The sequence below is a fragment of the Harmonia axyridis genome, chromosome 1 (assembly GCF_914767665.1).
Source record: "Harmonia axyridis chromosome 1, icHarAxyr1.1, whole genome shotgun sequence".
Lineage (NCBI taxonomy): Eukaryota > Metazoa > Arthropoda > Insecta > Coleoptera > Coccinellidae > Harmonia > Harmonia axyridis.
In genome coordinates this window covers 85811259-85835214 of record NC_059501.1, presented here as the reverse complement: position 1 = coordinate 85835214, position 23956 = coordinate 85811259, and the positions used below count along the sequence as shown (strand labels likewise).

Sequence of the window (23956 nt, the reverse complement as noted above, 5' to 3'; positions counted from 1 at the left end):
TACAAATACAAGGAGATCTTGCAGATAAATGACTTCTTTCGATACGCGCTTCAACCACAACGTGAAATAGTGCTAATATCATTGAGGGTAAGTCAAAATTTTCAAATTTCAGTAGTTTTCCTCAACAAAATCTCTTCATAAAACAGCCCATCAAACTATCGTTAAAGCAAACGCCAGTTGTTGTTTCGAGGACTCCACCATTCCTAATTAGACCCGTCATACGGCAATAATCCCTCAATCAATACAGAATCTCGGAATCCACCACCCCCCAAAACCACCCCCGAATTTCCCGGGAAACCCTCGATTTTCCCAATCCAACCGACATTCTGCCAAACGAAACCGTAGCTCTTATTAATTTTTCCGATATCAACTTTTCGCCTCGGGTCCTCGTCCGAAGCGCCCTCTGGCGGCGAGCTTTCGCAACCGGTTTGGTGGGGGTTTGTTTTCATTGCCCCCACCCCTGCCTCGTCCTAGTACAGCACATCTTGCATTCGGGCTGCGTTCAATAACTCGCCGAGTGAGTTCAGCGTTGCACACGTTGCTCGAGGTAAACAAACGGAAAAATAGAGGGAAATTGAGTGTTTTCCGGTGGCGTATTTTCCTCTCGGGAAATAACACAGGTCGTCCTAACGTTCTCCGGTGTTGTCACAGAGCGGTCGTGATCTGAGACGCTCCCGATCGTAACAATAATAAAAACGTAAACAACTGATCCTAGATCAGCTGTGAATTGGACACGCGCAGGATCTCCCTACACTCTCAGAGTGCACTGGTGGGGACAGAAACAGCTGAGCTAGGGCTACATGCTGAACACAACACAAACACCGATCGTTTCAAGTGTCAGTTGCCTTGTCGATGGTCGCTGGAGTATTTTCGATTCAGTGGATACTAACCGTGGTTCGACCATAGATAGTGATCGTGTTTTTTACATTTAGTGGACTCAGTTATGGTGCCCCAACAAAGTATGGATGCATCAAGTTCAAATAACGCGAATAGCAGCGTGGTTTTTGGATCGCAGCTAGTTGATAAAAATTCAGCCACCCCCTACTCTGATGCCACTCAGGTAGGTGATGTGTTTTTATTTTTATTTGATTTTTTTTTTCCGAGGATTTTTGGTACATTTGTGTGGTTTGTGCTCATGCGGGTTGTGCTGTCAGCTTCTGAGGGGGTTGGTTTGTGCTGAGTACGTTCCGTATAATAAGGTTCTGTGCGAAAACTGCAACAATAACATGATATGAACGCGAAAAATGTGATTTACTCTACATGAAACAATCTACATTCACGCAGGAAACAAATATCGTGTAAACTTCGAAAACATGAAGTTGTTGATAATGAACTCTGAAAAACTTGCGATATAAATATTGATAATTCAACATTTCCTCACCAATATTCGGAAAATAAATTGATAAGAGATGTATACAAACACAGAAACTAGATCTTCAGGAATATCAGCGATTTCACAAACTTCTAATTTTCATTTGATGGAAATATAATTAACGATATTCGCTAGTTACAGAAATCAGGTCAAAGTAGGCCTTATCAAATACTATTGATGGAATTGTTTCAATTGTTTTCATGCGAATTGAGAAAAAAACTGAATCTATAATTATTTTTCAATCGTGAATTATGCGAATTTTTCTACCTGAATTCAAAATAATCTTTTAAATAATGAGAGTATATTTTGAACATTTCGGTGAAAATCATCAATAACGAAATCAAATTACAAGTTTAATAAAATCTTGAAAAGCTTGGGCTATCTGTTGATCATTAAACATTTCCATTTCTTCAGATAATCAATTTATAATAAAATGTACCTAGGTATACATATGAAACGATGAATTCCTAATTTTTATGCGTTTTCAAATTATCACTTGACAAAAAAGGAATTAAAAAAAAATATTCGAAAGAAATAATTAAGGAAATTAGACCAAGACATTCAAAATTAAACAAAAAATTCGATAATTGATTTTTGTGCTGTTAATCAAAAGAATATCGAATCAACAATTTATATGCTATATACCTATATCTTGTTAATACTTTTCAATAGTAAGGTTGATTTTGAAGTTGAATAAAATCTGAAAAGCTTGTGGAACATTGGTTGATATTTCCATCAACTGACAGAGCTTGAACCATTAGAATCCCATTTGAGTACAGGATGTGTACAATCACAAAAACTTGTTTTTTCGAGATACCAGTGAATTGCTATACATTTTCGTCAATCTCAAATTATCACTTCGTAAAAATGAAATTAACGTATATCTCGTTTTTCAATCTATGTAGTTGATCCTTAATTACTTAAAATAAAGTCTGAAGAATCCTAATCAAAAGTAAGCTCTTGTCTTCAATTCTGATTGTTATGAGGCGAATCGATAGAATTAAAGCTAGAATAGAAAAGGCGGATGAGTTTTCTTGCAATAATTATTTCAGTAGTATTATAAATGAAGCAGCAACTTGTGCTCAACTTTGATTGTCGACTAAGTTTCGCAACTCTCAGAGATAAACGATGAGATGAGTCATTAGGATATCAAAAAAATCTGGAACATATTCGACTCCAATATAAAACTGTTGCTTTGTAATGTAACACGATTCGTGATTAATTCTGCCACTAATGATATTTCCGAGAACAGGAATCAATCGATTCTCTCATTACCGAGGGAATATTTGATGCCATAACACTGTTACCTCTTGATTTGCGCGATTGCGATTTTTCCAAACAGCTATTCTATTAGCGAAATCGATAAATGTGTTCATCTCTGATTTCGTAATTCGCTCGTTTCGAAATTCAACATTGGTACTCGCTTTGAATTCGTTTAATAGATTCAGTAGAGCGATAATGTGATTTTTGATGTTGGAGTGAAATTGTCGCCGTTAAAATTATATGACTTTGATCTGTTTCGATTTGTTCGAACGATAGCTTGATAGTTTCTCGTTATGCAAGATTCGAAAATCGTTGCCAGTTTTGATGTGGCGGTAGCCAAACATCAGCGTGAATTCAAAATATCAGATGATTTGATCGGAATAATATTTTATCGATTTTATGATGAACATTGAAAATATTACGGAATAACTTTATAACAACCTACATTGACACACAGGGTTATTCATAAATAGATTTCTCTACTATGTTAGCAGATTCCTGAGCTCAAAATAAGGATATTTTGTAGTTTAAATTTAAATTGTCACCCTTTCAAAGTGTTCAAAGTTTTTTTTTTTCTCATGAACTGATAATAGAAGAGAAAAGAAATTTAGTGGAAATGATAACCTTGTTGGAACACTTATAACCAAATGTTTCCAACTCTTCACTGAACTTATGAGGGGTTGAAATCCCCTTACAATATTTGCCTCAGAACTTTTCGATGTTTTTTTTATCTATCTTTCATTTTTCTTTTAAGTTCTGGAGTAAATCAAAAGTTAAAAAGTTGCACGAATTATCTATGGTCATGTTCAAGTTGAAGCACAATCTCATTTGAAATATTCAATAAGAAAATAGGCAAGGAACAAACATACAAATTTCGTTAGTTTTTCAGCTTTGATTTACTCGAAAAATATAGCTTTCAGGACAAACATGGGAGCTTAAACAATACAGTAAAGAGGAGCTTGAAAAAAATTGGTTATGTGTGTTTGAACAAGATTATTATTTGTGCCAAATTTCGTTCGGATGCTATTATCAGTTTATGAGAAAAAAAATCAAAATCATCGAATTGGCATTTCTTGACAAGGGATTCGAGATTAATTCATATAACAACTAGTTTTGGGCTTAGGATTCCACTTATCAAGTGCATATGCATCTATTTATGAATTGTCCTGTATAATTGTATATGCAAACAAATTCATTTTATTAGTTTATTAGTCTCAAAATACAATTCCATCGTTGACTAATATTATTCTTCAATCAAAAGAAGAAATGAAAAAAATTGTCAATACCACAATTTGAGTAAAATATAGCACATCGATTAACTAAATTGACCTTGAGTCTTTTATACGTTTCGGCATTTTTATAATTTTATATCCTTGTTCGTACCTTTCAGAACTGATTGATCTTGATTCAATTAGCTCAATTCTTATACGAATTTGTGAAAACAAACCCAAATCGAATACCCTCACCACGTGTATATAAATTCAAACAGTAGGAATTCTAAGAAATACCCTTGGTTTTCTCAGATTCCAACCTTCCATTTCTATTGGGAAGAATACAACAGAATGCTCCTGTGGTTTATATATCAGGTGTGCACTCCTACCTGGTATCTTTCAAAACCTGTCTTCAGATAAGCTTTTTCAAGGCCTCACTCTCGAGAGAGATAAAACGATATACAGGGTTGTCATGTAGGGATGCAACGCAGGTGTTAGTTTTTCAGGTCCGAAAAACAGTTTTATGAGGTCTGAACGTTTTTGCGTTTTGGGACGATAGGAGTGCTTTAGGATGGAATTTTTGGAACTATAAAGACGAGTATAAAGATTACTTAGAAGTAGTTTGTCTGTAATTTAGAGAATGGTATAATTGTTTTGGAAAAAATGCCCATTTTAAGAGTTCAGAATAGTAATTTAAACAACAGTAATATAAAGCAGCTATTTTATGAATATCGTTGAAATTAAGATTGCAATTATATTTTTTATAAAAAGTTAAGCCGAGGACGGAGACGTCGGTAAGTAACTTAGGTGACGATAAAATCACTTAACAACGTCTCTATTATAATACAATCACATTCACAAAAATTGATATCCGAAAATGGGATAATTTGTTGGTATATACTGGGTGTTAGTGAATAGGTGCAAACAAATCCAGGGGGTGAGTTTGAATAAAAAAATAATGACAGTTTGGTATGAAATTGTGTTCGCACATGATATACAGGGTCTACAATTATACGAAAAAATGCATATGAAGTTTTATCAAATATTGAACGAGCTAATCAAAAATGATTTTTAGTTTGAGATATAGCAGTGACGTGCAATTCATTTTTCAATATATGAGAGCAATAAATAAATAGTTAGTTTTTAAGAGTAGCTTTATTACCCCATATGTTGGAATATGAAATATTTGCGAACAAAAGTTATATATAACAAACTGTAAATATTTTTTAATGCAGTTTGTGCCTCTCATTCACTATCACCTGGTTTTATTTAAAAAAAAATTACTCAGGTACAGTTGATTTATGAACTTATTGTTAATACAATTACTTATGGCAATGTTTCGTGTCTCGTTTCGTGTATTACGAAGGAGCTCAAATCAGAAATTAAATATTTTTGATCTGAGTAGGTATTAGAAAAATTGCTGTGCAACAACTTGAGAAAATTGCAAGTAATGTATGGCAGTTTAATGAGCTCGTTCATTGCGCAATCATCGACGAGGAAACGCAGTTTTGTGTGTTGATCGATTGCCAAATCGATTGATCCTGAAAAACGATATTGACGTTTCTGTAGTTTATCTTTCACATTCAAAACGAATCTGATCGATTGTATTTTTATTGATTGCACAAAAACTGCAACCGATTCAAGTTCAATGGTAGCTTTATCGGTTTTTATGTGAAATTACAGTAATACGTTGACCTATCTGTTGGTACAACCAGTACAGATCAGGCGTAGCACTCAGATAAGTTATCTGTTTTGGTAAATTTCTTCCTTCATTATTGGAAATAGATTTTGAAATTGTAATGTCGAGATTTTTTCGACTTTTGATCGTTTGCGATTGAAGCGAAGTGGGTCGTTCAACTTTGATATTTTTATTTTAGAAGTGACGTTTAATTATGGTTACTTTTATTTGCACTCCTGATGTTATGGCTGTTGTTTTATTGATGGCGGTGTGTTGTATTGCCTGATTAGACGAGAATTATGGCGATTAATAAATGATAAGAATAATGATGAATCATTATGCTCATTTTTATATGTCACGTAACCACAGAAATCTTTGAATATGTAACGCCAGATTCTTGGCTAGTACCTATTTTTTTTTTTATTCTAACTTACCGTAATGAATCTTCTTTACTTGTGAGGATTCAGTGACACGATGATTTGATATATTTTGGATATAGCTATTAATTAATTCAATTGTTAGTAAGTAACCCAAATTCACTAATGAAATTCAACTATCAATAAATTCAGGTAACTTTCAAGATTATTAAGATTATGTAAAATCGTAAATGTAAAATGTTTCTGAATCTTTTAAGTATACCTATCCTTCCATCTGTTTGATAAATCAAGAAAATATGCCAAAAACATTATTTCGAAAATGATGGTTCTGTGCGGAATACGTATCGCGCACTACGTCCATTTCATTTTGTTTAGCGATGAAGCGCACTTCTGGTTGAATGGCTACGTCAACGAACAAAACTGCCGCATTTGAAGTGAAGCTAATCCTCAAGGGAATGTCGAAACACCGTTACATCCAGAAAAACTGACTGTTTGGTGCGCTTTATGGGCTGGTGATGTCCAGGAGTTGTGGTTCCAACAAGACGGCGCAACATGTCACACAGCTCGTGCCACAATCGATTTATTGAAAGACACGTTTCGTGACCGCCTGATTTCACGTTTTGAACCTGTGAATTGGCCTCCAAGATCTTGTGATTTAACACCGCTAGATTACTTTCTGTGGGGCTATGTAAAGTCATTGGTCTATGCGGATAAGCCACAAACCCTTGACCATTTGGAAGACAACATTCGCCGTGTTATTGCCGATATACGGCCACAAATCTTGGAAAAAGTAATCGAAAATTGGACATCCAATGGTGGTCATATGCCAGAAATCATATTTAAAATGTAATGCCACAAGATTATCTTGCGAATAAATTAAATTCATGTCAATCGAATAATCCATCGTTGTTTTATTGCAATTAAAGTTCTATAGCTCTAAAAAAACACCCTTTACTAATTTTGTGATCAAATTCGAAATAAGAACAGCTTCAATCAACGCAGTCGTGGATAAAATAAGTAACGTCTGACAGCCTTGGTATAATGCTCTATGATGAGTTCAAAACACGATTTGAAATCGAAATTTCCATTAATTCCAACCACATCGTAAAAAGTGGAGCAAATAGCTATCCAAAGCACTCTCGACGTCTGTTACAACTCAAATGGACGACAGCCAACAACACATAGGCAATGAATACATTCATTATTTTGAACTCTGGAGTTCAAGAACTTCAACGAAAACAAATAACTGGAAAAATAAACATTCTTCAAGGGTATCGTTCAAGTCTCAAACACACAGGATAATATGCGGCAGATTATTGGGTCGATTTTGAGCGCATCTGTGCATGTGTGTGTGTAACAGGAAATGCAAGATGGTATTTGTATTTTTTTCACTCTATATGGAGATGTAGGAAAAGTTTTTAATTCTACAATTACTCATGTGGCATTGAAGGTGAGTAAGAACGGGTGATGTCACAATTTTTTTATACAACAACAAACATAGAACCTGTTCTTTTACTTTCAGTGTAAGTAAAAATAAATAAAATGGTATAATGTTGGTTGGGTACTGAAATATCAATGATTTGTTTGGAATAGTCCTAAATTCCCACAATAAATTAGTTTTTCAATCGAAGGATTAGGTCTTTACTTGATGGAAATTAATTTTCAAACAAAGTTACTTTCACAAATGTCTACAACAACGCTACAGCTTACATTTCAACTGATATATAACGGAGCTTGTAGGTCATACACATATAGGTAATCGCTGTTGATGGTCTGGCCCTTTTGGAGGTAATCGATGAATATTATGCATCCCAGAATACTGATGCCTAAACCTTGCTAGCTGACTGTTTTTCCTCGCTTTGGATTCGGTTCAACGTATGCAGTCCACTCAGCTGACTGTCGATTGGACTCCGGAATGAAATGATGGAGCCATGTTTCATCCATAGTCACAAATCTACGCAAAAATTCAGATTTATTGCGCTTGAACAGCTTCAAACATTGCTCAGAATCATCAACACGTTGTTGCTTTTGATCGATTGTGAGCTCGCGCGGCACCAATTTTGCACACAGCTTTCTCATGTGCAAATATTCGTGAATGATATGATGTACACGTTCAGATGATATCTTCACAATATCTGCTATCTCGATCAGCTTCACTTTACGCTCATTCAAAATTATTTTGTGAACTTTTTTGATTTTTTTCGTCGGTGACAGCCTCTTTTGGGCGTCCACTGCGTTCGCCGTCTTCGGTGCTCATTTCATCATGCTTAAACTTAGCATACCAATGAATGATGGTTGATTTTCCTTGTGCAGACCCCGGAAACTCTTCATCAAGCCAAGATTTAGCTTCAACTGTATATTTTCCCTTCGAAAAGCAATATTTTATCAGCACGCGAAATTCTTTTTTTCACATCTTTTTTAAAATAGCAAAAAGCTACACTCACAACGCAATATCTCACAATCTAATGGTCGGACTGTTGTCAAATTTTGACACGTATAGTTTGAAGGTTAATACTAACTGAAAGTCATATGGATTTAATACTAGTACCGCCATCTGTGCATCAAACCGGGGACTTTTCAATTGACTCTTAGCAAAATCACATTTATGACACTTATGACCAACATTGAGAATCACTATGGGAGTTTTCTATAAAATATAAAGTAGATGTAAAAGAAGTTGTGGTGTATCTATACAGAATTTATTCGTTAAATAGTGATCTGGGTTTGGTCCAATTCAAACCGAGAGAAATAATCATTGCAAGGAGGTTTCTAGTTTTCACCTATACCCTTCAAAACGAACCGAGGCATACAGCTCGAAGCAGGCAACATTAAGCATTCGAAATGCAGCGATCATCGTGTCAGACCATAAGGTTATTATCCCCGGGTATCTATCCAACGTCGGATGATAATCACGAACAGTATCTATCAATGATCATATTTTATCAGCACACAAAATTTTTTTTATCAAGTTTTTTCAAATAACAAAAAGCTACACTCACAACGCAATATCTCACAAACTAATGGTCGGACTGTTGCCAAATTTTGACACGTATCGTTTGAAGGTTGGTATTAACTAAAAATCATGTGGATTTAATACTAGCACCGCCATCTGTGCATCAAACCGGGGACTTTTCAATTGACTCTTAGCAAAATCACATTGATGACACTTATGACCAACATTGAGAATCACTATGGGAGATTACTAAAACATATAAAGTAGATTTAAAGAAGTTGTGGTGTATCTAAACAGAATTCATTCGTGAAATAGTGATCTCTGTTTGGTCCAATTCAAACCGAGAGAAATAATCATTGCAAGGAGGTTTCTAGTTTTCACCTATACCCTTCGAAACGAACCGAGGCATACAGCTCGAAGCAGGCAACATTAAGCATTCGAAATGCAGCGATCATCGTGTCAGACCATAAGGTTATTATCCCCGGGTATCTATCCAACGTCGGATGATAATCACGAACAGTATCAATGATCGACTCGGCGAGCTAGTCACGAAGCCTGAATAAATGTTATCGGGTTCTAATATTTCAAGGCCTGGGGAGGAACTCCTCGGAACGATGTACCTGTTGAGGGCAATATACGAGGGGGGCAATAGGGCAATCGGGCGGTTGTCCGATCACCTGTTGTTACTCCCCCTCTGCCCGCGCAACCGGCGTGGGAATTTTTAGAGGGTGGTTGTGACTGGGGTTGTAAGTTGGATGGGGGGTGTATTCTGACACGTGTAGTAGTTTGTTTTGAGATGGGTGTTGAGTATGGTCTTATGTTGGGCCGTTCAAGCGTCACTCACTGAGACGACGCCGGTTAGTCCATTTGAAATATTTTTCAATACTTTTCCAGCAATCAACATCAGTAATTCAAGAGAAAGAGAAAACATTTTTCGGAATGATTCAAGCCAAAATTAAAGTTGAGATTTGTCGTTTTTTCGCCAGAAACTCGTTATCGTTCAGAATCAACTATTTTTACTTTCTCGAATGAAATATAAAAGTCCCAATTCCCAAAACCGTGGTATAGACACCAGAATACTTTGAGGTTTCTAGCTAATCCAAGCACTGATACATTCGTTTCTGCTGATAGGTAGCTATTAAAAAGTTATAGGTATACACGAGGGTATACAAGGTCGAATCTGGAGAATTGTATATCAATGGACAAGTTTAGTGATGTTGATTATACTATATTTGACACGATAGAATTAAAATATAGAGCAAAACTGATAAATCAGTGAAAAAATTTTGAAAATCCATCAATAACTGACTGAGAAATAGATTATTTAAATTTACGTATTTTAGTCTTTGGTCTCCGACTCGTCTGTGACGTCACGCCACTTGCCTGTAATCGCTACACCATAAATTACGTTTAAATACTTAGCCGCGCCAAGGCTCTCGCGCCGTTTGTAGTTGTACAGTGTACTTTTAACTCGAGTTTTGTTTTTATGTCACCATAATGGAAGAAGGCTTCGTGAAAGGACAAAGTTATTTTTACTCAATAACTTATTTCAAACCAACTTACACCTTAGTATTTTTATTATCAGAAATAGACAGCTAGTACTGATAGGTACTTACATCAAAATGATCTTCACACACACATAAGTAGTTTTAGGTCCAATTAAGTCACGCCTCATTAATTTGCACCACTTGTTCCTTTCATTCATGTCATTTGGTACATGAAAAAACAATTTATTGGGGTTTTTAATTGTGCTTGCACACATAGGCACAATACAATATTTGTAGGATTTTTTTTATTTCAGCCATCGTGTAACGAACAAAACACGACACGAACGGCACAAGTGATTGTACACCAATGAATTCGTAAGCACTCTGCGAATACCAGTCGCCTCGTGTAAGAGGCGTGACGTCACACACTAGACGCTGCGTATTATGAAATTATTCTTCCAAGTGCAACTTCAAAGTCCCATAACTTTTTCATTTCTCGAGATATTGCAATGATTCTTCCACATTTTTGTTTCATTTTACTTAAATTTTCAGAATTAATCCTTAACAAAAAAATGAAAACTAGTCCATTTTGAAAGAAGAGAGTATTATGGTGTTACCGAGTTTGTTTCACGAGATTTGTTTGGAGCCAGAAATTCGTTATCTGTTTTTTTTCAACGAATTATGTAGCATTTACAGCGCACCGACAAACTGAATTCTATTTGCAATGCTAAATTTGACACAGATATTTTCATCCATTGTTAAAATCGTGAAACGCTGTTGAGAAGACTTGACAAAATGAAGCGTAGTGTGAACAAATTGAATAACAGATGACGCTTAAATTATGCGTGAGTATAGATGAGTGTGATGATCATTTATCAACAAGAATAATTTCAGCAGTACTTAGTTCTTCAAACGGACAATCCTTACCAGTTTGTAGACATAATGTGCTAATGCTAATAAATTTCACTTTAACGTTGCAATACGCATATTCTGATAGGATAATTCAGTCAGCTATTTTTTTTTGTTAACCAGCAGGAATAAGTATGTATTCCTGCGAAACAGATCGTAGAATTATTGCCGAATTTTTTAAAAGAATTCTATGTGAACAGCAGAGTCGTCGAGATTCAAGAAAGGTTCACGTTTCACTGCAGACTCAACAGGAGAAACGTTGACGCATTCCTACGGGATACTTTTTGGGGGCATTTCCGTTATTGTGAACAAAATTTGTAATGCGGATGGCCTCATTGTGTCATATCTGCAGGAATATCAGCATTAACAAATATTTCTGCAGACAATGTTATCCTGCTGAAACTGTGAAAGCATACAGATTTTATTATAGATCTCGCATTGTCTGGATTTTCCATAAGACTTTCTGACTGTTTTCGAAACTCAGCAGGAAAAAGGCTTTCCATATTCCTGCTGAAAAATCATCTGGAAACTGGAGACGTTTGTAGGTCGAAAAGAACATGTAAACATATAAGAAAATCTCACATTTTCCACTCGCAATGGAAATCCTTGAAAGTGCAGAAATACAATTTTCAACTAAAGGTCGGGCCACACGACCAGACTTGCCTTTACAAATCACCTTTAGTACATTACTACGAAACAATATTTTTTTCGTAGTATAATCGCAGTGTTTTCGGCGCCACCCCGTACACCGTGGGGCAGGTCGTTGCCGCCGCCGTCCGCGTTTCCCACGGAAAGAGGCCGAGTCTCGGATCGGCGTTTTCTCTGAACCGAATATTTTACGACCCGCCGATAGTACTGGGATGCAGGTTCCTGAACGCGTTGCCCTTGAGAGAGTTATCGGGTGACGCATCGGCCGGCCACCGGAGGTAGTAGCCGGTTCTCTACGGGGAAAAGCGCTCTTGGACGCCACCTGGCTAACGATGGAAATAAGGTCGCAGTTACTCGGTTTCGATTCTCGGCCGGGAGGAACGAAAAAAAAAAAGTCGAGAGAGAGACGGAGAGCCGAGATAGGGGCATTTTTTCGAACGGCGCGTAGCTCGGTCATGCGCCTCGCCCGACGTAGCGAAACGAAACGACGGCGACGATAAAATCCCGACAGCTCGGCTCGATTCGGTGCGGATGGTTTTATGGTCCTTCGAGTCGGATTACGATCGTCTCTGAATGGTTTTTTCATTCGGAATATGTGTTTCCGTGTATGTTTATGATTCGGTGGATTATAAGCAGACTTTCGATCTACCTAAAATCATTAAGTGGAAGTCGTTAATTCTAACATGTTAATTTTTTTCAAAGGAAGACATTGACACTTGACATTTTTACTATACGGTTCACTAATGGGTTCAAATCGTCGAATGTTACTAGAATCCACAGTTACACACTTATAAATTTTGTTATCGCAATACCCTGGAAAGAACATACATATTTAAAAAAAAAATAAAATTAGTAGGTACTTCAGTAAGAAATAACGACACGAAGGTTTATATAACAAACATTACTGAAATGTTTATTTTTGAAGTTAGATATCACAAGAACTATTCGTTAGGTGCATAGAGTAATAAACATAGATAGAGGGAGTATACGCAATTTTTACATGTTTCCAACATGGTTAGATTACGTTGTCGGATTGTGATATATTTTCAAATCCACAAGTTTACTATATCGTTATGAGTGTTCACTATATTGAATGAAAAATATTTATATTATTGGTTCCCGATTGAATATGCAAATTTGTATATATGGAATCCGATATTTTTCCTAATTGTCGAAGTTATAGTATGCAGAATATTTATTATTTTCTGTATCTACCAGCTGAAATCCAAGGTTTGGCAACTTTTGCTCTCCTAGTGTCATCGGTTGTTTCACGTCGTTTGGCGCGCTTGAAGTTTGTTTTCTGAATTTCTGATATATTTAGGTAATTATTTCAATCTATTTTGAGTTAATATGAAACGTTGATTCACTATGGGACATAAGAAGTGCGTTCTTTGTGGAGAAACTCGCGAATTGAGTGAAATATCGTATCACTGTTATGTTTCCATTTCCGCGCGCTTCATGTCAAATTTGCTTACTGAAAATGACATATGCTTCCTCTAGCTATGTTTGTTACTCTGAGGTTAGGTGTATTCTGTTGATAATTTGTGTCGAAGTGAAGGACATCAAAAATAGTTCTTTGTATAGGGTTTTCCAGTTCTTATTCTTCCTTATTATTGATCTATGTTCTTATGGCATGGGACGGACCAGAAACTTCTGATTTCAAATTTGTATTCAGAGGACTGAATTGAGTACATACCTGAATTAGAGGTACAAAAAAAGAAAAGATTCCTTGGATAATGTTGGTAGTAGTAGATAATGCCGAGTAAGCTGTGATGAATAAATTATTAGTTTTGGTGTTTATCTTCCGGATGTGTAGCAATGATTCACATGAATTTGATAAACTCGTTTAGGCATCAAAAAAGAATTACAAGAAATACCGTGTACTCTGAAACGAATCATTTGCTGTCCCGTGTTCATATAACTTTTTTCCATAAATTTTTTCAACTAGTCTCTCATTTCTACTGTACCTTCAATTTAGGATCACCCTCTGTATATTAAAGCAGCAAGTCTAAGCGTAAAAACATTACTTGAATTCGAATTTGAACAAGCGTACAAAAGCTCCTAACTCACTGCTTTTCTCTTCATTTTTTCTTCTTCCAACCATGCTGAAGGTTCAACGTTCATACAATAACAGCGTCTACCTTTTATTCAAGACACTTGAATTGAGAAATCTCAACTTTTCTTTCAATTCCGTAATTTCCTCAAAGCCAGCGTTGGGCAAGACCAGTATCCGAATGGAGGACCGGCTAACAAGGTCCAAACTTAACGCCTTAGTAATTCTCGATTTTTTTCTTCCTCCAACCATATTGAAGGTTGACTGTCAGCAATAACCAACCCAAAGACCATCGATCCCGATGAATAGACCGACCAACTCAGGCTTTAGCAGCTATCCTTTTCAAACCGTGCGAAATTCACAGTTGAAGCTCGAGCCATAACATCGTCTGCTCCACCATTAACTCGCGACTGCTTTTCAGGCCGAGCCAGCATCCATGTTAATTACATTCAGATTTCTCGCTTACGGCTCCGGCCAAATTGAAAATAATAAAAGCCCGACACTAAAAATCCCATAAAACCGGAGATAATCGTCTCGCGGCAACGTCGGCAATAGATTCGCGACGTTGGGAAATCGTAGGGAAATGTCACAATCAGCTGATGGGCTGACGTGTCCTCGAGGTCGAACATAGAGAGCATCTAAAGCGATCATCACGGTCAAAAAAATTCTGGTTAAGCCGTTTCTTCTTAGCAAATTTCAAGTTTTGTTCATCTCTAGCAATTATCATTTCTGAAACTATTCATTAGTAATTATTCTGTAATTTTGAGATTCCCTCTGCTCTAATTTCCTTCAAAATCTTCGTTGAAGAAATCTCAGACCAATTCCATTCCGTCAATCGAGACTTTCTAGACAGGAAGTATCAGTTTTCATGGTCTGGAGACCATAATCGACGTTCTGTGACATTTGTGGAGGTCGCACCACGACAGAATGTCTCCAGAAGGTAGCAATAACCAATGACCGTACGAGGACACAGACTGAAAATGACACTTTTTCAATTTACTACATAAGATGGCTTTTATATATTCTGACTGGAACTAACGCACAAAAATCATGACATTTTTCTTTGACTCTTGTTACTTGGGAGTTCTAACTGCTACTGTGAATATATTATGAAAATTTCAATCAGGTGCGTCTCAAACTGGGGGTTTCAAGGATAGATTTCACAAACGCCAAACAGTGGCACGTTTAGGATGGAGAGACTTTTCAACAATCATTCTTGGATTTTCCGGGCACCAAATGCGACAATTCTGCTTATTAACATAGCCACTGAGGTGAAAATTGGCTTCATCGCTTAAGATGATTTTTCGATTAAAATCCAGATTATTTTGATCCATTTCAGGGAAGGTTCCACGTTGCTGGTGATCGATCAGCTTGAGTTCTTGTTTTAACTTGTGAAACTTCAAGACCTTAGACTGCAAAAGACGGAGGAATCAACAAATCAGTTTTTTTTTTGTTAACACTAGGGGCTCCAGCAGCAATATTCTCAGTTATTCTTGAGCGACCCATATGGTTTCGATTCCATATACCTCTAACTAGTCCCAACAGCTCAAATTCTTTCACCAGTCTCATTATTGAGGCCACGACGACTCAAAAGTGGTTTTGCTGACTAAGACTGCAAAGTGTTAATCCTGAGGTTTTGATCAATTTCTGAAAAACTTGATTGCTGACTTTCTTCTTTCAGCATAGACACAATATAGCAAATGAAAAGTCATGAGAAGGTTCACTCAGATAGAAAAAAGTAATATAATTCGCCTTAAAACTTGAGTTTATTATGTCAAAATATCATCTAGTCTTTTGCAGGTACTTTTGATATAAATATAACGAATCTAATGTCATGAAGAACGCATATCCCTACAATATGCTTCTTGGAGTCGACAATGTTCACTTAGATAGGAAAAAGTAACATAGTTTGCCTCAAAACTTGAGATTATTACGTCAAAATATCATCTAGTCTTTTGCAGGTACTTTTGATATAAATATAACGAATCTAATGTCATGAAAAACGTTTATCTCCACAATATGCTTCTTGGAGTCAACGACAATATTGGTACGCTACGTAAAGTACTCCTGGTACTTGTTTACGATCCAATCTTGTCGCTTCGCTTCATACGCAGAGGAAGCTCGAAAAAATAGACTAGAAGGTATCCTGTTGAATCGAAAAAGAGTTGATTTCATTGGGATCCAGTGACGTTAGTTGGCTGTGTGTGAGGTACGACCGTAGACATGTTCTTGCAAGTCACCGCGAGTCGCTACCAATGCTGATGGTACCTACCTGCGGTCGCTTGGTAACATTTCTGGTACAACGGTCCCCACGTAGACTCGTTTGTGGTATCCTTGCAGCTCGGACTGATTGATTTCTACGCGTTTTTTGATTTGGGTACCGGGTGGTGCCGAAAATCGAGTGGCTGGTGGTACTACTGACAGTATAAGGTTCGAATCTAGTCGATTTGAATTTACGTTGGTTTTGCAGAGATAAATATGTCGGAAATATGAAGGGAAGATCCATATGCTCATAAAAGGTGCTCTGTGGCAAATTATATCATTCTGTCATACATTGCAGGAATATCTCAGTTTCACACAGATTTCATGCTTATATTTAATCTCTATATATTGGTGGTACTCGACACTCTCCTGTCAAGTCTTTCAAATTTGTGATACAGAAAAAATTTTTGTCAACCAACATTTAAGTATTAATGCAGAAATCACTGAACGATATTTATGGAAATATTCCATTTATTTCAATGAAAATTTAGAGATATAGGTGATTTTCTGTGCTTGAGATTATCGTAATGAACCCATTCTTCGTCTCCAGTCACATTGCGATGCAGGAATCTCTTCCGTCTGTTCAGCAGCTGTTCACAAGCAAACAAACGCCGTTCAACATATCTCGGCTTCAACTCGTACGATACCCAATTTCCTTGTTTCTAAATCATTCCCTTGACTTTCAGGCGTTTTGAATTGGCTTGTTGCGTCACTGCCAATGATCCTGCCAATTCTTATTGCGTTTGACACGAGTCTTGATCAAGTAATGCCTTCAATTCTGCATCTCCGAAAACCTTCTCTCTTCCACTGCCATGCTGGCCTTCGACGTCAAAATAACCGTTCTTGAAGCGTTGAAACCACTCTCGGAAAGTTCTTTCACTAATAACTGCCTCACCATAGGTATTTGAGAGCATTCGATGAGCCTCAGTCGTAGATTTCTTTATAATAAAGCTCGTAAGCTGACATTTTCAATCGAGAATAACTTTATGATGCAGACACAAATCGATTAACATTTCAATGGCGTTATGTTTACAAATACCTAAGCTTATTGTATGACAACTACGATCTATTTATTTCGACTACTACTTAGCGCTACAGCCATCTATTGCAAAACGCCTGAACCAAAGTTGTACACCTAATAACAAGAAAACCAAATTTCGAAAGCTCCTATTTACGGAACCCCTAGCAAATTTCAAATTTCTAGGTCCTTCCTTATCGTTTGAGACCCTTCCCGGTTCAAAATCAGAAAATAACAGACCTTGTCACCCATTGATAGAACGATCGCTTCGGAGCGAACGAGCACTCAAAAAGAAGACCAAAACTAGGTTGTTTTTTCTACGGAACCCGTTTCCCAACGGTGCGGTACCATGGCCGATGCAGCGGGTACCCACCACCACCACCACCACCACCCTGGAAGCGAGGATGAATAATCTCCCTCTCTCTTTCTCGCTGAATTTGCATGAAATCGAACGTTCATCGAGAGAGCGATGAAACACCACTGTTATCAAGGTTAATGAACCAGCTGGACGACGACGACGCGATCGTGGCTTGTTTTTTTCGCCTCTAATCGCCAGCCAGTAAAATAACAAACATTATGTCGAAAACCGGAAAAATTGAACGATAAAACGCTGGATTCGACATATAATGTGGCAATTACGAATTTAATGCGGATCGCAGTTGGCCTCGGCTACTGTGTGCGACTGGGGAAGGTTTTCCACCCGGTAGTTCCGGGAAATTCACTGAATTTTCCGATGGGGATCCTTTGATTTGGATGGTACTGTGATGGTAGACAAAATCGTTATTATTTCAATGTTTCAGTTAGAACAAAGGAAATTTGGAATTTTCCGACTTTTCCGTTTACAACTTTAATTTTCTCGAGAATTGAGTGGCTCGTAACAACAACGGAAGTTATCGGAGCGAAGTTCGAAATTTATTTGTCCGGAAAATTGAGAAAAATTCTTAATTTTCCGAGGTTTTTCCGTTTTCTACATTATTTTCAATGTGGGCTTGTAACAACAGAAAAAGTTATCAGGAAATAATTTTGGTAGTCGGAAAAATCGAGGAAAATTCGACATATCATGTGGCAAAAATTTTTCCAGAAAATTATCTCAATTTTTTTCTTCAATTTCGATGGTACCGTTTTGGTTGACAGTTTCACGGTTTTTTTGACGTTTCAGTTGGGACAGAGGAAATTTGAATTCTCCGATTGTTCCATTATCGACTTTAACTTTTTTTTTTTACTTTTATGATCGTAACAATGTCGAAAATTATAAGGAAGAAAGTTCGAAACTCAGTTTTCCGGAAAATGGGGGGAAATTTTCCGACGTTTTTCCGTTTTCTACGCACAATTTTCTACGTTCTTTTTAATGAAGGAGATCTAAATTTTCTGCTTATAGTAACAACAAAAATTATTTAGAGATATTTAGAATATTGAGGGAAATTCTGAATTTTCCGACGTTTTTCCGTTTTTCGCACTTTTCTACATTCTTTTCAATGCAGGTAATCAAATACTATTAGGCACGTAACAACGACAAATGATTTGAAGACAATTTGGGTTGTCGGGAAAATCTAGGAAAATTCTAAATTTTCACTTGAATTTCCGACTCCGATTCTTAGTACTCGGAAAATATCCAGCTCGTAATAATAACGAACACTTTAACAAGCCGAGTTAAAATAACGATTGTAAGGAATCTTTTCAACGTTTTCCAGTTTTCAACCAAGCCACTTTCCGCCTCAATGAACTGGAAAACTACTAAGCTCATAAAAATAACGAACGTTTTAAGGAACCTAGTACGAATTCTGGTTGTCGGGAATATAGGAAAACATGTGGAATTTTCCGACGTTTTTCCGATTCCAACTAAGTCACTCAAATTATCGTTATGGTTCACTCGAAAATTCTCAGGCACAAACATTGAACATTAAAAAAAAAGAAATAGTCTTCGAACGTCAGGAAAATTGTAGAAAACTCTGGGATTTTCTGAATTTAATCTAGTTTTGTCGAAGCCTCGTTGATTTCTGAGATCATTGTTAGAGCTTGGTAGGAGTTCTCCTAACGATAGACTCAGAAGAAAAGTTGAAACTTTCGATATCGGAAAAATTGGTGAAAACTCGAGGATTTTCCGAAGTTCGTCTTTTCCTATCGAAGTGTCCTTGATTTCTGAGATCGATGTCAAATCATCTTAGCGTTAAGCTAAAAAGTAAGGTCGAAACTTTTGAAATCTAGCAAATCGAGAAAAACTCAGATTTTCCGAAGTAAATCTGATTCTCTGAAGTCAGTATAAGTTTTCTTAACGATAAGCGAGAGAGTTAGGTTTCAACTTCTGATATTGGTAAAACCAAGGCAATTCTACGGATTTAGATTGAATTTGTAGAAAATTCATATCAGCCTCAATTGTTTTCTTCAAACAGTAAATACTCTTGTTCTATTTTCACTTACACATCCTGTACGCGTACAATCAAATAGGTTTTCTTATCCGATGCGGTTAGTTAACATATCAGTTAATTCAATTCTGCGACAATAGCTTGCTATCTCAAAAATTACCACAACCTAGAACAATAAAATTGTTATTTACAATAAGTAATTACCTCCACCCTAAAAAAAAATCTATGCCATTAAGGTTATTTGGAAAGCACAATAAGTGGATCTTGGGAAATGCCATTTGGGTGTTTTTTTCGAGATATATAACTTTGAGTTGGCATTACTGTGCGAAATGGCGACCGATTCAACAGCTGTCAAGTGATTTATTCTCAGTTTGGTTTGGCAATTCATCATGAATAGACTCACGTCTGAACAACGCTTGCAAATAGTGCAATTTTATTTCGAAAATAATGGTTCTGTGCGGAATACGTATCGCGCACTACGTCCATTTTATTTTGTTTAGCGATGAAGCGCACTTCTGGTTGAATGGCGACGTCAACAAACAAAACTGCCGCATTTGGAGTGAAGCTAATCCTCAAGTGTATGTCGAAACACCGTTACATCCAGAAAAACTTACTGTTTGGTGTGCTTTATGGGCTGGTGGAATCATTGGTCCGTACTTCTTCAAAAACGATGATGGCCAGAACGTTACAGTCAATGGTGATCGGTATAGAACCATGATTACTAACTTTTTCATTCCTGAATTGAACAACCATGATGTCCAGGAGCTGTGGTTCCAACAAGACGGCGCAACGATTTATTGAAAGACACGTTTGGTGACCGCCTTATTTCACGTTTTGGACCTGTGAATTGGCCTCCAAGTTCTTGTGATTTAACACCGCTAGACTACTTTCTGTGGGGCTATATAAAGTCATTGGTCTATGCGGATAAGCCACAAACCCTTGACCGTTTGAAAGACAACATTCGCCGTATTATTGCCGATATACGGCCACAAATATTGGAAAAAGTCATCGAAAATTGGACGTCCAGATTGGACTACATCCGAGCCAGCCGTGGCGGTCATATGCCAGAAATCATATTTAAAATGTAATGCCACAAGATTATCTTGCTGATGAATAAAATTCATGTCAATCGAATGATCCATCGTTGTTTTATTGCAATTTAAAGTTCTATAGCACTAAAAAAAACACCCTTTATCTTCGATTCTTATGTGTTCAGGAATAAAATCGCTCAAATCATTTTGCATAAGTTTTCTATAATCAAAATTCTACCGCTTTCGAACACTTTTTTTGTTATTCGATCTGTTCGTGTAGAACCGAAGTGATTATCACAATTCGCCGGGAATTCGACAGCAGGTGGGCGTTTCCGCTTCGTTGGGACACCCTGTGTACCTGAGCGTTCGATTCGGTGCGTATTATATTCACATTGGGAAATTAGATATTTTCAAGGCGTATTTCTTGCTTGAACGGCTCCCAGGTACCTGGAAGTATTGAAATAATGAAGTAAGATCACTGACCTTGGAACTGGATTGCACTTTTACTTCGCCCGAGAGAAGACTATGAAGTTACCACAATTTTAAATCGATATTTAGTTGTTATTTATGGGAATTGCGTCTGACGAAAATATAGATGATGAATGTTTCTTTTGAATGGGAAAGGTATACCTGCAGCACGTGCTGTTTATCTGTTGTGATAATTCCTTCATTTCAACACGTCAGGATTTTCGTCACCTGTATGGTTGAAATTAATATTGTCGGTTCATCTAGCCATAATTCAGTTTTTGTCTACAGATTCGGGATTTTGAATTTTTAATAAAAGTGAATATACCACCAATTGACTTAAAACTGAATACATACTTATCAATTAATGATCATTGATATACAACTAAATTTCGTGAGAATTGTTTCCACCATAAGAATAATCTTATATGAGGTTTTCTAATAGAAATTATACACTTTTAAATGGTTATTATTGGAACTCTATGTATATTTTTTTTGACATTTCTTATGGTATTTGTCTTTAGTAGGTTATTTAATCATGAACAGAAACATGCTTCAACAACGTTCAGAAATTGTTGATTTGTTTGATCAAACGACTTGATTAAGTTACTCAATTGACTATTCATCGTATTGTAGACAAATTTGAGAGTGAATTTTCTTTACACTATACAAGAATACCAGAACGACAAAAAATGCAATCACATTAAGAGAATATCGATTTGGTAGCAGCAAATATGAGATAAAATCTAAATTTTTCGCTTCCACGTCCTTCTCAACAATTGAATCTTTCTCAGACAATAACAGGGAGAATTTAATGGAAATTTTTGGTTTTACATCCTTGGAGAACTGGTTCAAGAACTGAAACCATTACACTTCCATAAACGTCGTTTATTTTCTGATTTTCCTCTTAAACAACTTGAAAATAGTGAGTTGATTAACAAAATAATGAATGTTTAAAAGGGAAAAGATAAAAAGTTGTACAATTGGTAATGTTTTATGGATTCAAAGATTGATTGAAGAGTTTGGTGACAACCAATGTTGAAATAGATGACTTGTAATTGAAATATAGTGCCCTTTCTTCGTATCAAGTTCAAAATAAAAAGATCCGGTCAACATTTGTAACCATACAGTGAACAACGACAGATCAAAGCACTATTTCATAACATTATCATTCATTGGATGAAATAGTGATTCATAAGGAAGTAAACGAACATATGGTGTCGAAAAATATCCAAGGTAATCCGTGTGAGAAAAACCGCAAGAATTTTTTCACCAAAGGAGTGTTCCCACGTTCGAACTTTACCCGACGTCATTCCTTTAATTAACTACGCGAACGTGCTTTCAAAATGGGAATAATGTGTATAGCATTACAGAACGTTCTAAATTCAGAAACCACCTCCTGGGCTATACAATCTCGAGTTTGAAATCCTATTGAAGGAGTCCCAATAAGAGACAAACCGAGCATATAATTAAGTGGCGTGGTAGCTTCGTCTCTCGGTTTTTCTTGTCTACAGTGTCGTGTCTAGACCTCGCAAAGGAAGGAATCTGTTCCACCTTCATTCATTAAGCTATTCAAAAAATTTGGTTTAGGGTATTATTTTGAGAAACTGAGTAGTACTTGGCACCACTGTCGAATTTGTCTACAGTAAGAATAATAGAGTCCATTACATAAATAATGTGGTCCATAAATTCTTCTTCAGTGTTCACAAATGAACACTTATTTTGATTGAACAATTTTTAAGTGTTGAAGTGTATCTTTCCATGTTCAAATGGCATATCCTACTGAATACAAATTAGTTGAAGTATTCATAGTTGCCAATCATTATTTTATTCATACAGTCTATTGAAGTATTGAATGTGTCGATACTTGTTACTTTGAGAAGTCTGTCAAGTTAGAGATAGGTGTCATATGGACAAGAGACATGAAAATATTGCTAATTGCTTATAACCTAATGTTGCTAAAAAGATATTTGAGAATATGTTATTTTTTGAATATTTGAGAGATCAATTTCACATTTTGTGTATTGATGTTATTTAACGGTCAACAAAACAAAAGGTGAAATAATAAAAAGCATACACTGTTTTAGACATAATCCGTTATGTTGAGTCATGCTAAGTCCAGTAGAAATGGTCTTAGTCAAACTGCATTTTCACATTTCAGGGAGAAAAGCTCGGTTGAAATTTATACTTGACTCAAACGTCAAAAATCGGCCCTAGGCATTTTGAGCTTGAAACGTTAAGCTCAGCAATAGTCAAAATGGAGCTCGACAAAACACAATTTTTATGTATTGAACTATACAAGGTGGTTCCTAAACATGCGGCAAAAATTCAGGGGGTTGTTCCTTGGACTATTCTAAGAATATTTTGTCCTTTGATGATTTTTGAAAAACCTATTTGTTTCGAAGATATAGGGGAAACAAAATTTCAGATAATAACATTTTATTATGAAAAATTACATGAAAATTCAACTCAACCTACAAAAACTGTTGAAAATGACCACCTCTAGCCAGCATACAAGCATCCAATAAAAAAAAAAAAATAAAAAATGTTAATTGCTAATACATCACAAAACGAATTCAAATGAAAACCGTGTTTAATCTGTATTCCTTTACCATCTGCACTTATCAATTTTTAGTCAAAAAACTGGCCGTTTTTAGTAATTGGAATGTTGTTAAACAAATTTAAAAATAAATTGTACCTACTTAGTAAACACAGTGCGGTACGCATTTTTATTTAAACTATTATTAATTTCAAAAATATGAAAAATGTTGTTCGCCCTGTATCTTCGAAACAAAGAGGTTTTTCAAAAATCATCCAAGGACAAAACATGCTTAAAATAGTCCAAGGAACAACCCCCTGAATTTTT

The 23956-nt window shown here is 36.4% G+C and overlaps 1 protein-coding gene across 1 annotated transcript in view; it reads left to right on the top strand.

Annotated features, from left to right (window-relative positions):
* The first annotated feature begins 504 nt into the window (after positions 1-504).
* Positions 505-23956, top strand: part of LOC123671682 (transcription factor sem-2-like) — an 81974-nt gene continuing 58522 nt past the window's right edge. Inside the window, exon 1 of the mRNA XM_045605644.1 lies at positions 505-1060. Within this exon, the coding sequence (XP_045461600.1) occupies positions 944-1060 (117 nt within the window). The 5' untranslated portion in view covers positions 505-943. The remainder of the gene's footprint in view (positions 1061-23956) is intronic.